Below are 14,762 nucleotides of genomic sequence, written 5' to 3'. Positions count from 1 at the left end.
GTGTTCTGTATTACTGGTGGTGCTACTGGTATTACTTTGAACTTAATTCAGAAATTTTGGAATTCAGAAAATTTGGAAAAACACTGAGACTGTGTTAACACACTCTGCTTTATTGCTCACAGCATTCATACACAATCAAACCGTTTTCCCCCAAAAGGAACGCAGTCCTCCAAGAAGCAGTGCTGGCATCGCCAGATTGAATGTGGTCATCGTTATTCCTAACTCACATGGATAAATAACACTCGTAAACAAGAACTATTCACCCCATCTTCCACATCTTGTAAGAAATGTAGTCAATGCTTTTAAAGCAAACAAAAAGAAAAAACTAAAAAAGAAAACAGAGCCATAACAATCTTCAGTTTCAAGTACTGATCACTTCGAATAACACTTTGAAGGATTGACCGAAATTTACCTCAGAACGCCAAAAATCAACCTGTATTGGGCCATAAAAAAACTGTAACCTAACAATGAAATCTTCAACATTTGCTCAGGTTATAAGGCGTATTTGTTTTCTGAAAATACATCAGGGCAGAGTGGCTTGAGCCGATCTAACAGCAGCGATGTTTGAATCTCACTGTGGGCCACACACTCTTTAAGAGTGTGCTTGGCTTCTGGGGAAGGTCTAATACAAACAGGAGCTTGTTGGCAACCAAATGCATGCAAGAAAGCATACAGTGTTCATTCAGAATCTCAACGAGGTCTTTCCTGAGGAGAAGACGGTCTGTAACTGCACTGACCTGGATCTCTCTAGGCTTCTTTCTCTCTCCTGATGACCATCTCGGACCACTAGAACCCGTACTAGAGGTGGCAGGCCCTCAGCTGGTGTAATGTCTGCCCTGGCTGAAGCCTGCTTGGGAGTATTGGTGTCCTCCTTGCTGGAAGTACTGCTCAAACTGACCTCCTTGGTTAAAGTTCTGCCCTCCTCTTCCTCCCCATCCTCCTCCTTGTCCTCCTCTACCACCTCTGCCTCTCCCTCCACGGCCACCTCTTCCACCTCTATCCTGCTGCCTTCCTCCATCCTGATAGTGGCCATCTTGTTGGTGTTGATGTTGGTGTTGGTGCTGGTAGCCTCCCCCTGTTCCCTGATGCCCACCCCCACCTTGGTAACCTCCTCCCTGGTACCCTGACCCTTGCTGACCCCCTTGATACCCTCCTTGATAATACCCCTGTCCCTGTTGATACCCTCCTCTTCCTCCCTGATATCCTCCTCCATCCTGATAATGACCATGATAGCCCCCACTTCCACCTGAGCTATCTGACCACCCTCCTTGTACTTTACCCCCCCTTTCTCCTCTGCCCGATCCCCTGCCCCCCTGCTGCTGCTCATAGCCACCCCTCCCTCCTCCTCCTCCTCCTCCTCTTCCTCCACCACCATAATGCTGCCCTCCTCCTCCTCCCCCCTGGGGTCCATCCTGCCGTTTCTGCCAGGTAGGCATCTCTGGAGGTGGGGGCTCAATCTCGTTGGGGCGGCCCCCTCGGTCTGGAACACGACCCATCAGCACCTGCGGGAAAGTGAGATATATTTGAAATCATTTTTAAACATGTATCATGTCTATATTTGAATATATATTCACAAAAGAAATGTCCACATAAATGTATGTTAATTGTTGCAATAAAGTATACTGCCACTTTCAGAAGAAGAAACTTGAACAGATTTTTTTTTTTCAACATAAACTTCTTTGTATTACTGTTCATCAATGTTCTCCTTATACAACACCCAACATACAGGGGGAACCCATGTGGTACTGTGAACCAGTCCCGACTGCAAGCAAAGTTACTGTTTTGTATGCTTTTAAGATATAGGTATGCTTATAAGTAAGTTAGTAATATTATTACTCTTATTTAGCAGCAATATTAACAAACGAATATTTGTAAAGCATCTAGACCGACAGGTTGCCACTTTGTTGTACTCTAATATGCAATTTCTGTCATTTGAGTAATTACATTCTCCCTATGGTTATGACAACCTTGGGAAAGCTACCACACTTTACAGATATTTTGTGGTGCATCATAAATAAATGTTAGCTGCAACAACACTGAATGTAATTTTACCTTATTAATGGCACATGCTGTCTTTTCTCTGGTGTGACCACTGCTTGTCCGGAGTATTTTTGATAAATCTTCTCTGGCTGCCAGCAGGTAGGCCACGGAAACTTTACCCTTAAAGCTAAAAGTTGAGCGAAGGGGCTGGTACACTTTTGCCAGCTTCTCACTCTGAGTCTGCCGAAATAGAGAAAGATGAATGTAACAAGTAGTTCTAGAAGAAAACACGGAATGTAACACGTTAAAGTGTAGAATGAAAAAACAGAAATAAATGGCAACACTGAATCATCCCGCCCCACAAGTTTAGCATGTTATCTACATCAGTGTTTCACGGATTTGGTTTTAGAGGCACACTGTCCTGAACATATTCTCTCTTTTTAAACACTAATATCTAATCACTCAATGTAACAATAGTGGAATATCCTTGCCTTGAATGATCAACCACCAAGTGAAATTGTTAATTAATTGAATGAGTTTATTTTTTATTTATTAATTAATTATACACACGTTTCTCTAAAACAGTAACTATATAAGAGGAAGAAAAAAAAAACCTTCTTAACTTTCAATGGAAGTCAATGTAAAAAGATTTTATATATTATTTGAGCATTTCACTTGGTCCAAAAATCATAACATAAATAGAGACGTTTTTTTTTTCTTCGGACAGTTACTAATATGAGCCAGCTTTTTTTCAATTTACACAGACTACATTCTGAAATTCATTTCAGTGTCCTGAATTAAATATTGCCCATGATATTCATCACAGTGCATCACTACGTGTATTTCAACTAAAAAATATTCTCTGGTCAGAAAATTTCATTAATTATTTCAAACATACTGCATTTATTTCCTAACACATAGAGAGGTAAGTTGTCTCACCTTAGCTCGGTCTGACCAGCCAAAGGACTGGACTGTCACGTCCAGACGCTTCAACAACATTTTTCTCCGGACTTCATACTCATTTACAAGAGATTGGTTTATAGCTTCTATTTTCTCCTGGAAGTTTGCACAACAGAATCAGACAATCAGAAAACACAATAAAAGTAGGACTAAAGCTTATGAAGCACATTTTAGATTTTGAGTCGCCTTGTTAATAAAACCAAATGTACTGAAATACAAGTAAAATAGAATTAAAATAATTATATGCCGTTAAAGATGTAATTGGTTAGTTCCTTTGATGATTCTTCCCATATTGAAACTGCAGTTATACGGACATATAGTGATCGTATAACATACCTATTTAAAGTATGAATGCCCAAATTTGAGATCTATTTCTATGGCACATTAGCTGTTTCCTTCAGAGACTATAAACAATTTGATTCTTCATAATATGCTAGTTGTATTTTACAGAAAAAAAAGCAAAAAAATAATGATCATAATCATGGAGATTGTTTGCAAATTTCTCATGATTAAAATATCTGATTGCACTTTTAAGGAAGAACATCATTTGATATGGACCAGAATGCACCGTGATATGCATTTATAACAAATAACTCACCCAATGCAGTGGGCCAAGTGTTATTTTCAGAAGAGGTCCCCCAACATGAGTGGGTGAGACTTTAGATAAAACCTCCTTCAGCTGAAATAAAGAATTGAATTCAAGAATATGAATAATAGATTATAGATATTCATCCCACACTGACTGTTTTACAAATGTTTGTAGGCACTTACTTTCTTTTCGATGCCACTAAAGAACTGGAACATGGTAATATTGGCTGGAGGTTTGGACATGCCCAGAGCCATGCAAATGCCCTTTAGCTCCAAAAAGAGCTCACTGCCCCCTGTGCTACCTCCAGAGTCCTGCGCTTTCTTCCGGGGGCTGTTCACCAAGACCATCCTGGATGCCTCCAGCTCCGAAATTAGAAATGCTAAAGCCAAGAAAAACATATTTCAGATATTTTCTAATTCAAGGATCTGCCCAAAATCAAGCGCTTTCAGTTTTTCCTCCTTACCCCAAACTCTTTAAGACTAAATATCAGTGCCTATCTTGAATTTTTCATTTGCACCCAAGAGTACGTAATCAATCAACCAAGACATGTTTGATATCTAAACTTTGGGTCTTTAGAAGTGGACGTGTAGATAATGCAGTTCATAAACAATAAAAGCTTAATCTTAGTTAGTGTTATGTAGGCTGTGTACCTAAACCATCACACTTATCTCAAACCATGTGAAGTTCTTAAGATGCTTAGGCACTTGAATGCACCTGTTGTACAATTTAAGGTGGAATGGCAAACCAAATTAGAAGCTTAATTCAGTTTTGTTACAAAATTAAATTCATTTCCTTGGATGACCACCTTATGTTGTCAGGGTCTTTAGACTGTGGGAATGATAATGTACTCTATACATTACTGTAATTATTTGATTAAAATGAAACAACAAAATTAAAAGTGAGGTGTATGTTACGCACTGAGCAGTAGCTGGCAGTTGTTGGCATTGAGCAGGCGACACGTTACATCGCCAGAGGTGAGAGATGAGTAGGGACAGGCCAATTCATTTAGGAGGCCACTCATTTCCAACTGGAAACCCTCTGCCTCACTTGGACCTACAGAGAATGCCCGAACACACACAAACACACACAGGACAATAATAAACTTACCAATGCAGAACCCTACTTTATAGAAATCAGTGATCCACAGCTCTTTAGCAGTAGCGCACATTCACCTTCTCATATATTGTGGTTAATATTTGCAGTGAAACTTCCCTTTACAATAGATTATCACATCATGTTACAATGCACAAATAAAAACCAAGCAGTGCGCCCATGTTCTCTGGAGTCATGAAGCTGCATTCGATTACATTAGTATCGACTAGAGCTCCAGAACTAAACATCCAACATAACTACATGGTTTCGTTAATGCTCTACTTTTTGAATGCAATCAAATCCTCACAGCAATGTTCTAACATCTAGTGAATAACCTTTCTAAAATAATGGAGACTGTTATTGCAGCAAATAATGCACATCCACCTTAAAAGGGAAGCTCTCCGGGTTATTGTTAGTAAGAGAATAGAATGTCAAAAATTACAAATTTCAATTCAAATAAATTCTCACAGTTGGTAGCGTGTACATTTTCCTCTAGTCGGGTGTAGAGTCTGAGCTCTGAGACAAGCCAGGAGCACAGCTTTGTGAATTCAGGAGAAGCAGCGCCATCTTTGAGTGCCACCTGCAGAGCTCCATCTTCTAGAATGGGACCCTGATACCTGCAAACAATAAATCAAATTCAAAAGTTTCTGTGGCCCGAAAAGACATCATATACTGAAATGCTAAGAAATATCACGACATCAGTGTGTCTGAGGGAATTTTGATTGCCTTGTGTTCAAAGATCCAGGTACGATCTTGACACTGCAACCTTGATTAGGAAGTGATTACAGAAAAAGAATGAACAAATATTTAATCACACAAGCAAATAACATTTGAAGTAATTACATTTTTGAAGTGCTAAATTGAATCTACATTTTCAGCACTTTACTTTTGTTGTAGATATTTGTTAAATTACTTTCTTTATACAAATCAGAATTAAATATATTGTTCTTTAAAAAATATTTTTTTCCCTATTAAATAATGGAAACTAGTACATTTATACAAAAATAAAAGTAAAATACAATAAAAAAATAGTCAACAATCTGTAAAAAAATACAGGACAAATACATGTAAAAGGGTAAATCTAAAAAAGTAAATCTGAATAAAAACTGTAGTCACAATCTATAAGAAAACCTGCACATAAATTGTACATCGTTCCTTCACAGGAGAGAAATAACTTCCTCTGGAGCCCCTTATAGAGCTGCACTAGGTCCAGCCTATAGGCTTCCAATTATGGGAATGTTAATGCATTTCTCTGCAAGCAGAGCAGCATGTGAGAGACGAACAGACCCTCTCTATAGGCTCGTTGCAGTATTCAATCTACGGATTAAAAGGTCTACAGCAATACAAAGAGTATAAATATCAACATTGCAATTATACATACACACATCATACTGCTGACTCACCACACCTCGACACATTTAAATACGTCCCCATTCAAATGCGTCAGCTTCTCAGTCCAACTCACCATTCCACCTTAAATGATGTGGCGGTTCTAGAACTGACACTGTGCTTTTTAAGGAGGTCCTCAAAATTCAAGTAAGGACCCAACCTGATTAATTGGTAACATTAATAAAATATCACCAATAAATGCATTCGGAACTATTCCACAAATATTTACTACAAAACAGCCATATAAATTTAGCTTAAAAACCTGTTTAAAAATGGGCCTTTAAATATTACGCCAATTATTGCGAGGTACCACCTTAAATGCTACCGCCGCTGCGTGAAACGCATCGCTATTTTAAGGTGGAACGGACAAATCGAGCAAGAATATCTGTGAAATCTGATTTTTTTACAAAATTGCGATACATGCCGCTATATTCAATATCTGACTCACCCGAGGTCCTCTAGAGAATCAAGAATATCGGCTTCCATCAGTCGAAAAAACAGTGTTTTCTGTTAAACAACAAAAAAAATCAGCTGTTAAACTCTTTTTGACAGAAATGGAGACACTGCCGCTGGGTTGGCACGTCCAGGACCTAACACCTGACCAGATACATGCCGGATTTGCACCTACAGAAAATGAATCACAGAATTAATAAAATTTTCTTTTAACAGGCCTTATATTTTACCGATGCTTTAGGAATTTTTGCTCAATACTTTTTAAGAATCAGTACTTACACAAACCCAATCAATATAAGGCAGGCAGCATCAACGCCCAGTCGCCTGGCTTTGACTGTGGGAGTGTTCCAATATCAAAATGCTTCCTTCTGCACTTGTAGTTCCCTTCGGCTCAGTCTCAAATGTCTCCCTTCTCCCTCCTCGCACTGCAATGTACATACCCCCTGTTATATTCAACCTTGTCACAAACAAACAAATGAACACCTTTAATATTATGTACATATACTGTGATAGGTTTACATTTAAAATTTTTAATGAAATAAATAGATTTTGTGAATAAAATAAATACATTCTGAGGAAACAAGTCAGAAACTTTTGGAAATAAGAATATTTCACTGCACGTATAAGGGACAAATGCGAAACGCGGATGATTTTGTGAAATTGTATTGTTGTTTTCAAGAGAAAAAAAACTCTGGAACTCTGGATGTGTTCGGGGCGCCCCCTCCAGGGTGAGTTCCCGCCTTGCGCCCAATGACTCCAGGTCGGCTCTGGACCCACCGCGACCCTGAACTGGATAAGGGTTACAGATAATGAATGAATGACTGAATGGATGTCTTCTGGAACATCGAGGCAATTTGGGACTCAGCCCAAGAAGCCTTTACTTCGTGCCCTACTCAGTGCACTTGGTAGTGCGAATGAAGGAGTTTAAGATCGGGCCTGAATTTCGGCTCTGCAGACACACATGAGAGAAATGCATTTTTGAAAGGGTTTGGGAACTGAATGGCTGTTTATCGTTAAGATAAAAGAAGCTTTACTGCCATCGGTGAGGGAGAGGTAACCGCCCTCTCATATCACTGAGTGATGTTTGTATGCGTGTTGCTCTTGCGGAAACAAAAGGAGGTGGCTAGCTAGACTCAGCTCAACTAAAGCCAAGGAAGCTAAAATGTACCGAGGGCCGTCTAAGGCAGACTATCGCCGGGCTCCTCTGAACAGGGGTGCATACGGACCTCCTCCCGTCAGTGGTCCTCCGTTTTCAGACCCGTTCCCCAGGCCGTGTTTCCCGCCTCCGTACCGCGGTCTTCTGTCGTACCCTACACCGATCTCGGAGCCTCCCCCCGTTCTTCATCAGTTTCGTGGCCCCGCTCCGGAAGGCTTCAGCAGCAGAGAGCCGTACTACGAGGTAAACAACCAGTTTAAGGAGGTTTTTCAACTTATTGTGAGAGTCACTGCCTTCTTTGCTGTTAAACTTTCCTAAAGACTGCAAGCAGTTTCCTCCATTTAAAAACAGTAATGACTAGTAAGTCATAGTTGTGATTCTCAGTCTTACAACAGAGACCTTCTCAAGGAAAAGTAGTACGTCAGTCCTACGAGAAACCGTCTCAAGTGACAAAAAAATGGAATACGTGCAGTGTTCAGACCTCGGGTTTACAATGAGCACTGACCGCGGTGTGTCTGTGATGTTGTTCTGACAGGTACCTCCTCCAAGTCAGTTTCAGCACAGCCAGCCGCCCCAGGGATGGACAGCTCAACAAACAGATCTACAGAGTCTGGAAGTGAGGTAAACGACCAGTGATGTAAACCTGTTCATCGTTCAATCAAATTATTAATCACATTTCATAATCGGATTAGCCTTTTACAGGGTCTTTTTAATATTTTGACATTTGCTCTGAGGTAGAACCCTGATGAAAAATAAAGTGACCACAGATGTCTAGTGCTTCCCTTTTTTGTCTACCAGTGAATGCAGATGAGATGAGGAGCTTTTTTACCTGACAAGTTGAGATTCAGTCTCTTGTGATCTTCTTCCCAGGAAAAAAGCAGAAGAATTCCTGCGAATTCTGGAAGCACAGGACCAGCTAGAGCTTTCTGGTCAGTGTGGGGAAAAGGCAAGGAGAAGCAATCAGGATGAGGAGACTGGAAGTCACAGCTCTGAGAAACACTCGAGCAACAGGAGCAAGAGCAGGGCTAGGAGTCGAGCTCGAAGCAAGAGCAGACATCGCAGTCGCAGCCGCAGCAGAGGGAGGAGTCGCAACAGGAGCCACAGCCGAGGGAGAAGCCGAGCGAAGAGCCGGGGGAAGAGCCGAGCTCGCAGCAGGAGCAGAAGTCATGGGAAAAGCCGAACGAGAGCCAAGAGCCGAGCTCGCAGCCGTAGTCACAGTCATGGAAAAACTGTGACAAGGAGCAAGAGCCAACCAAGACTAGACTCTAAAGACTCGCAGTGGACCTCCGGGGACCCCAGCAGCAGCAACAGAGTGAGTCCACCGGATACAGCAGCACCGGACCTGTTCCAGGGATTAAAGCAGATTCTCCAGAGCAAAGAACTGGAGAAACACCTCTCAGTTGTTAAAGGTGCCCTTCTGAGGAACCAGGTACAGGTGTTTCACACACACAAAGATTGCCGTCTTTTAGTTCACAGCACAATTTACATTCTTGCCTGAAACAACATTCAGAATTAATGCACCTTAAATGTTGCAGGAGATACATTCTGATACCTAGGCTATAGTTAATTGGTCATTTACTATTTGATTGGTTTAATGAATATTTTTGGTGTCTTAGGCGCTAAAGTAGACTGTTTACTTTTTCATTTAATTGCTTCTTAAATTTGAACAGGACCTGGATGAAACAAGAATAATGCAGGGGAGCTATCCTGTGACGGAAGACTTTCATAAGCTTCCAAATGTCTCACAGATGTTTTATGAAACTGAAACACAGACTGGGTTCCACCAGGGGGGTCTGCTTCCCCACGAGCGGGTTGGAGAGGGAGCTGGTTCTTTTCCACGGATTTTATCCTGGGAGGGTCCCAGTTTGCAGGTGGAGGTCAAGCCTGTATTCCAGAGCATTGAGGATGAGGAGGAGTTCCTTTATGGAGAGGAAGAGGAGCGGACCAAGCCTCAGGCTGTGACCGTTCCTCTGGCCCAAACCAAACTTTCTCAGTCTCCTGTGGACATAAGGGTCTCTTCAGCAGAGTCCCCATATCTCAACAAGTCATTTCGGACCCAGACATCTGGGCTTCTGGAGCCTAAAGTTCAAACTGTCCCAAGCCAACAGCCCCTGACCACAGACACCACCAAGGTCAGCACAGAGGACTATGAAAAGGTCAAAAACCTGCTAAAGACCATCGGTTTAAATCCTGGCATGACGGATATAAGCAAGATAGTGGCTCGTCTGAAGCAGAAGCAGATGGAGCAGAGAGGAACTTCTCCAGCTGCAGGACTCACGCTGATTAAACCAGCTTTGGAAGCTCTGCAGGCTTTGTCTAAAGGTATTGTGAAATAGCCTAATCATTATATATAAAACAACAATCTCTCAGTGCACTCCACGTTTTGTTTACATACAAATATTTTTCAATAATTTCAATGAATTCTTTCTTGTTCTTCAGCACACAAGCCTGACGACAGTCGGAGCAATCGTTCTGGAAGCAGTCATTCTCACAGAGATGATAACAAGGAAAAGGTAGAGCTGTTAACAGTAAAATAACATGTTTCTTACCTAGAGTATATTAGTTTTCTAGGGCCCTGTAAAAGGGATTTAGTTTTTTCAACATTTGGGTTTGCTGCTATAATCTAGCAGTAAGGGCTGCATGGTGGCATAACAGTTAGTGTCGCTGTCACACAGCTCTATTGTCCAGGGTTTGTGAGTTTGATCCCTGCCTCCCTGCAGACACAGGGAGTTTGTTGTGTTCTCCCCCTGTCTGCATGGGTTTCCTCCCATGGTCCAAAAACACACATTGGTAGTTGGATTGGCTCCTCCAAATGTGTCCATTTGTCTGTGTGTGTGTCACCACGCAATAGACTGCCCCCTTCCAGTGTAGGCTCCGGACCCACCGTGACATTGAACTGGACATAAGCAGTTACAGAAAATTAATGAATTAATTCATTTCAAACTGTGCGACCATTATATGCGAGCCAAATATTGTATGCAACAAGTTTTTTTTTTAATTTAATCCTATCCATTGAATGGTCCTCCCAGAGGTTCTGTGCATGTGTACATCAAGGTTCTGAAGTTTTTAATGTTGATTCAGCATTTATAGTGAAGTATAAGATATAAATCTACCTTTCGTCTAGTGTTCTGAAAGTTTGTGTGGTGAATCAAAATTGCCACGTGTTATTCTAATGGAGGGAATTAATCTATCAAAATGCCCAACATAGGAGCATTTTTTGACATTTATTTAATACATTTTCATTTTACCCTGTCTGCTTTAACACTGGGGACATCTTCTGATAGACTGACACGCACCATGTTAGGAGAAATCAACAAAACCAGAAGACATTATTTGTTATCAGTAACTGGTGATCACACGCTGGTTATTATTAAACTCGGAGGCCAGCAGCTGACCACAGCCTCTTCTCAAAGCAGAGAACGCATGCAATGAGCATGCAGATATAAGCAGAAGCATAGAAGGCAGCACAGCAGACTTATACTTATTTATAATGCTAAAGGGGCTAACAGCACATCACACTATCACATCACTCCAAACTAGTGGTGCTGGATTGAACATGTGTGTGTTTTTTAAATTCTCTGCATTTCCATCTTTATATCGGAAATATTTTACTCCTCAATTCCATGATTCCATTCATGTTCTCTGCATTGTGGAAATCATATATATCCTTGTGGTGCCTTAAGGCTGGTTTATACTTCTGTGTTGAATTGACACAGAGCCTATGTCGCTGGCTACAGAAGAGCCCTAGCCCATTGTGATCGTTATTATTCAGCGTTGGTGTCTACACTAGCAGAATCACAAACATCTTTCTTTATACTATGTAGTGCACAATGGAGTTGTGTAGTAGAATTACTTTTCTTTAAAGTTCACGTTTTACAGAGCAGGCCATTGTTTGTGACAGAGCATAGTTTATAAGAGGTGCTAGGAAAAAAATAAGCTGGCACTTTTTTTAGTAGTTAGTTTCTCTTTGCAAGTTTTTTTTTTTCTTTCAGAGACTTTCAGAGTATTTTTCCTGTGTTCAGCTTTTTTTTTTTTATCCATCCCTGACCTTCACTTCATGTCTGAGGAAATCCCCTGCATTTAATTTGTTTCTGTCTGCAGTCTCTGAAGTGTGGAGGATAAGAGTTAATGTTACTGTACTTCTTTAGTTCAGCTTAAAAAATGTGTCCAACTACTGACCAATCCCAGTCTCTGTGGTCTGTGTCAAATGTGATGTGTAGTTAAATTTCTTGAGAGGTGCACGTCAAAGTAGGACTAGGTTTGACGTAGATGTATAAATTGGGCTTTAGTTGTACAAAGCCGGCTAGCATGGGCATTTTCAGGTGGACAGTTTGCATTTGTCTTCAATGTTCTAAACTCTTCAGTGGTGTTAAATCAGTGGCAGCTTGAAAAGAAGCCTTGGGCTGGCCTTGTGTCTCATGGGAAGCCCAGGCTGGTGGCACCGGTGTGTGATTGGGGCAGAGTCAGTGAAAGGCTGGAAGTAAAGACCACTAATAACTCGGGAGAATATTCTGCAAACTGGGGATCAACAAAAGTTGAATAAGGATTTAGTGACTGCATTGATTCCTGTTGAATAATTTTTTTTTGTTTACAAATTTAGAGAAGAGATGAGAAGGAGAGGAGAGAGAAACAGATCCAGATGAAGAGGAAGGAGTATCTGGTGAAGGAGCTGGAGGGGCTACTGAAGCAGGAGGGTTTGTTTTCTTGTTCCTTTTTTTTATTAGCAATTAAAGAGCAACGTTAGCAGTCTATTCTGCTCTTCATTTTGATATAATTTTGGGTGGGGAATTTAGACATGCATTCAGAGACTGCTGACTGCAGGGGATGAGTTATGGATACATCCAATGAGTATAGGACAAAGGCGAGTTTTACTTTCAATCACCAGTGGCGTGCTCTTTAAGTACAGTTTATTAATATTTCAACATCAGGAAAAGGCTGAGAGTGGAGCTTTGTAACATCTGTTTTCCCTCTATTTGCAGGATCTGGAGATTTGATCCCAGTAATAGGATTCTTTTGCCAGCGATGTGAGGAGTTCTTTGGGGATCTGAACAGTGCTGAGAGCCACAGTTCCTGCCATAAAAGCAACAACACACAAAAGGTATCATTTGAGAGGAATACCGGCACTTTACATCCCTACTCTCTGGTCTGTTTGTGTGCTGGAAACCGGTCTAATGTGTTTACGAAACCCTAGTGTCAGTAAATAAGTAAAATAAAAAACAAAAAAAAAGTGGTTTGGTTAAACATGCTAGGCTTCATCGCTGTCTGCTCATGGTAGAGAAATGGCAAAGAGAGACCTCCATATGTTGAAAAGCATGAAAGCCTCCCACTTTAAATTTGGGAGACTGCTAACTGCATGAAAGTAAACACAGCGTGAAAGTGCTACAAAACTAAAACAGTGAATCAAAATGTACAGGCACGTTAAATTTTAGTCACAAACAAGCAACAGTCATTTTTTTCTGTAAACACACCATTCCACTTTTAAACACTCTGATCTTCTGAATGTTACCAAACCAGAGAGAACTTCAGTTCCCCACACTCAGACATTTCATGGTTTATTTCAACAAGCATCAGTATTCAAAGGCTGTTTTCTCAAATTCATTCTAGTAACTTATGACACCTGATGCTTGTTGAAATAAACCATGAAATGTCTAAGTTACTAGAATGAATTTGAGAAAACAGCCTTTGAATACTGATGATTGTTGAAATAAACCTTAGAATATTTGTAGGTTATGTCAGTTGTCATGAAAGATTGATGTACCTTGGTGGCCTGCTGTAGGCCTTCACTCAATTTTTATTTAATTTTCCCCATTAACTCTAGAAGTCTACACTAGATCATGAGAGTCATAAAGAAACCAAGAAATATGGAGAACATCAGCAAAGGTCACATTCGTCTGACCACAGAGAAAGAGAAGGGGAGAGAGAGAGGCTACCAATCCAAGACAAACGGTCAGCAGCGTCAAGGATCTACCAAGATTTCCGTGAACGCAGCCCCGAAAGGAAAAGAACAAGGGATGAGAAGAGCCCACACTCTTCTTCCTCTCACGGAACAGACCATGACAAGCACAAAAAGGACGAGAAGAAAGAGAGTGCAGACAAAGAAAAGGAGGCAGGATCACCAAAGAGTCAGAAGAAAAAAAAGAAAGAGAAGAAGAAACAAAAGAAAGAGAAGAAGGAGAAGAAGAAGAAGAAAAAAGAGAAGAAGGATGCAGTGGAGTAATCTGATCTCTTCTTAGCTTGGTTATTTTGATAAAGAATGTTCATCTCTAGCCAGTCCTCTGCTTTTGTCTATCGTTGTTGGCCAGGAAATTCATCAGGAATGTTTTTTTTGTTTTTTTTTTTTTGTTAAAAAAAAAAAAATCCCGTCAGGTCAGCAAGTACCTCCTGAAATGTATTCCTAAGCTCTCCACTCACTGTGTTCCTTTCAAAAAGAAACCAGAATGACAGGTTGTTGATGCAGTGAATATACTGCTCCCAGAAGTATTCAGTCAAGATTTTGACACACTCCTGTAAATTTAATTTTCACTGTTATTTCAGATCTATCAAGGTCACTGTTCCCTTAGGACCCTTTTCCTTTGTAAAATAAATGTTTTGCGGTTACATACAGTTTTGTGTGTGGTTTCCCACTTACTGTTTTAACCACAGCCATAAAGAAATTTAACCCTGAAATGACCAACTTTGCTGAACTCTGATTTTGATCAAGTTTGACTTGTTTTAGTTTAAAAAAAGACGACATTTTCTATTGAAGTTTTATTTCCCTCGTAATATTTAGCATATCACTTCCAAAACAGTATAGAAATTAGTCTAGGAACTACTCAAAAATCTAAAGGGTTAAAATGTATATTCTTAATGATGGTTCTGGTTGAATTTGCACATAACGTTAATTCCCATACAGGAACCAAGAGAATCTTGCATTTTCAAAGGAATGATGTTGAGGATTCTTGTAAAGTGGATCTTTCTGTAGTAAAGGCTATATACATCATATGTATCATTTCAATCACCTGCTAATGTGGTGTAGGTTGTCACCAAAACAGCTGGGATTTGTTGGGTCTTGGAATGAAGATTTGGTGTTCTAGATATAAGACCTGCAAGTTGTGAAGTGGGGCCTCTGTGGTTCAGTTTTTTAAAGCACATACCACAGCTGCT

The 14,762-nt window shown here is 40.5% G+C and overlaps 2 protein-coding genes across 3 annotated transcripts; one reads left to right on the top strand and one right to left on the bottom strand.

The window, feature by feature from the left end:
• Positions 1-103: 103 nt before the first annotated feature.
• fam98a (family with sequence similarity 98 member A) lies at positions 104-6,883 on the bottom strand. 2 transcript variants are annotated; one of them, XM_066681838.1, is made up of 9 exons: positions 6,743-6,883; positions 6,459-6,634; positions 5,090-5,238; positions 4,448-4,582; positions 3,712-3,908; positions 3,539-3,619; positions 2,920-3,036; positions 2,053-2,220; positions 104-1,502 (listed from the first exon to the last, which is right to left on the bottom strand). In XM_066681838.1, exons 2-9 carry the CDS (start codon positions 6,494-6,496, stop codon positions 816-818), a joined length of 1,572 nt encoding a protein of 523 aa, XP_066537935.1. In that variant the 5' UTR covers positions 6,497-6,634; positions 6,743-6,883; the 3' UTR covers positions 104-815. The 2 variants fall into 2 exon arrangements, with proteins under 2 accessions (XP_066537935.1, XP_066537943.1); XM_066681846.1 differs by having other exon boundaries at positions 6,459-6,517; positions 6,743-6,877.
• A 364-nt stretch (positions 6,884-7,247) lies between these two features.
• On the top strand, positions 7,248-14,271 carry si:ch211-195b21.5 (uncharacterized). The gene is made up of 8 exons (XM_066670957.1): positions 7,248-7,862; positions 8,155-8,240; positions 8,490-9,048; positions 9,290-9,941; positions 10,059-10,132; positions 12,220-12,313; positions 12,599-12,717; positions 13,438-14,271. Exons 1-8 carry the CDS (start codon positions 7,626-7,628, stop codon positions 13,834-13,836), a joined length of 2,220 nt encoding a protein of 739 aa, XP_066527054.1. The 5' UTR covers positions 7,248-7,625; the 3' UTR covers positions 13,837-14,271.
• Positions 14,272-14,762: the final 491 nt, after the last annotated feature.

The sequence above is a fragment of the Hoplias malabaricus genome, chromosome 1 (genome assembly GCF_029633855.1).
Source record: "Hoplias malabaricus isolate fHopMal1 chromosome 1, fHopMal1.hap1, whole genome shotgun sequence".
Classification (NCBI taxonomy): Eukaryota; Metazoa; Chordata; class Actinopteri; order Characiformes; family Erythrinidae; genus Hoplias; species Hoplias malabaricus.
Note: the sequence above shows the minus strand (reverse complement) of the source record. Positions and strands in the feature narration are given on the sequence as shown.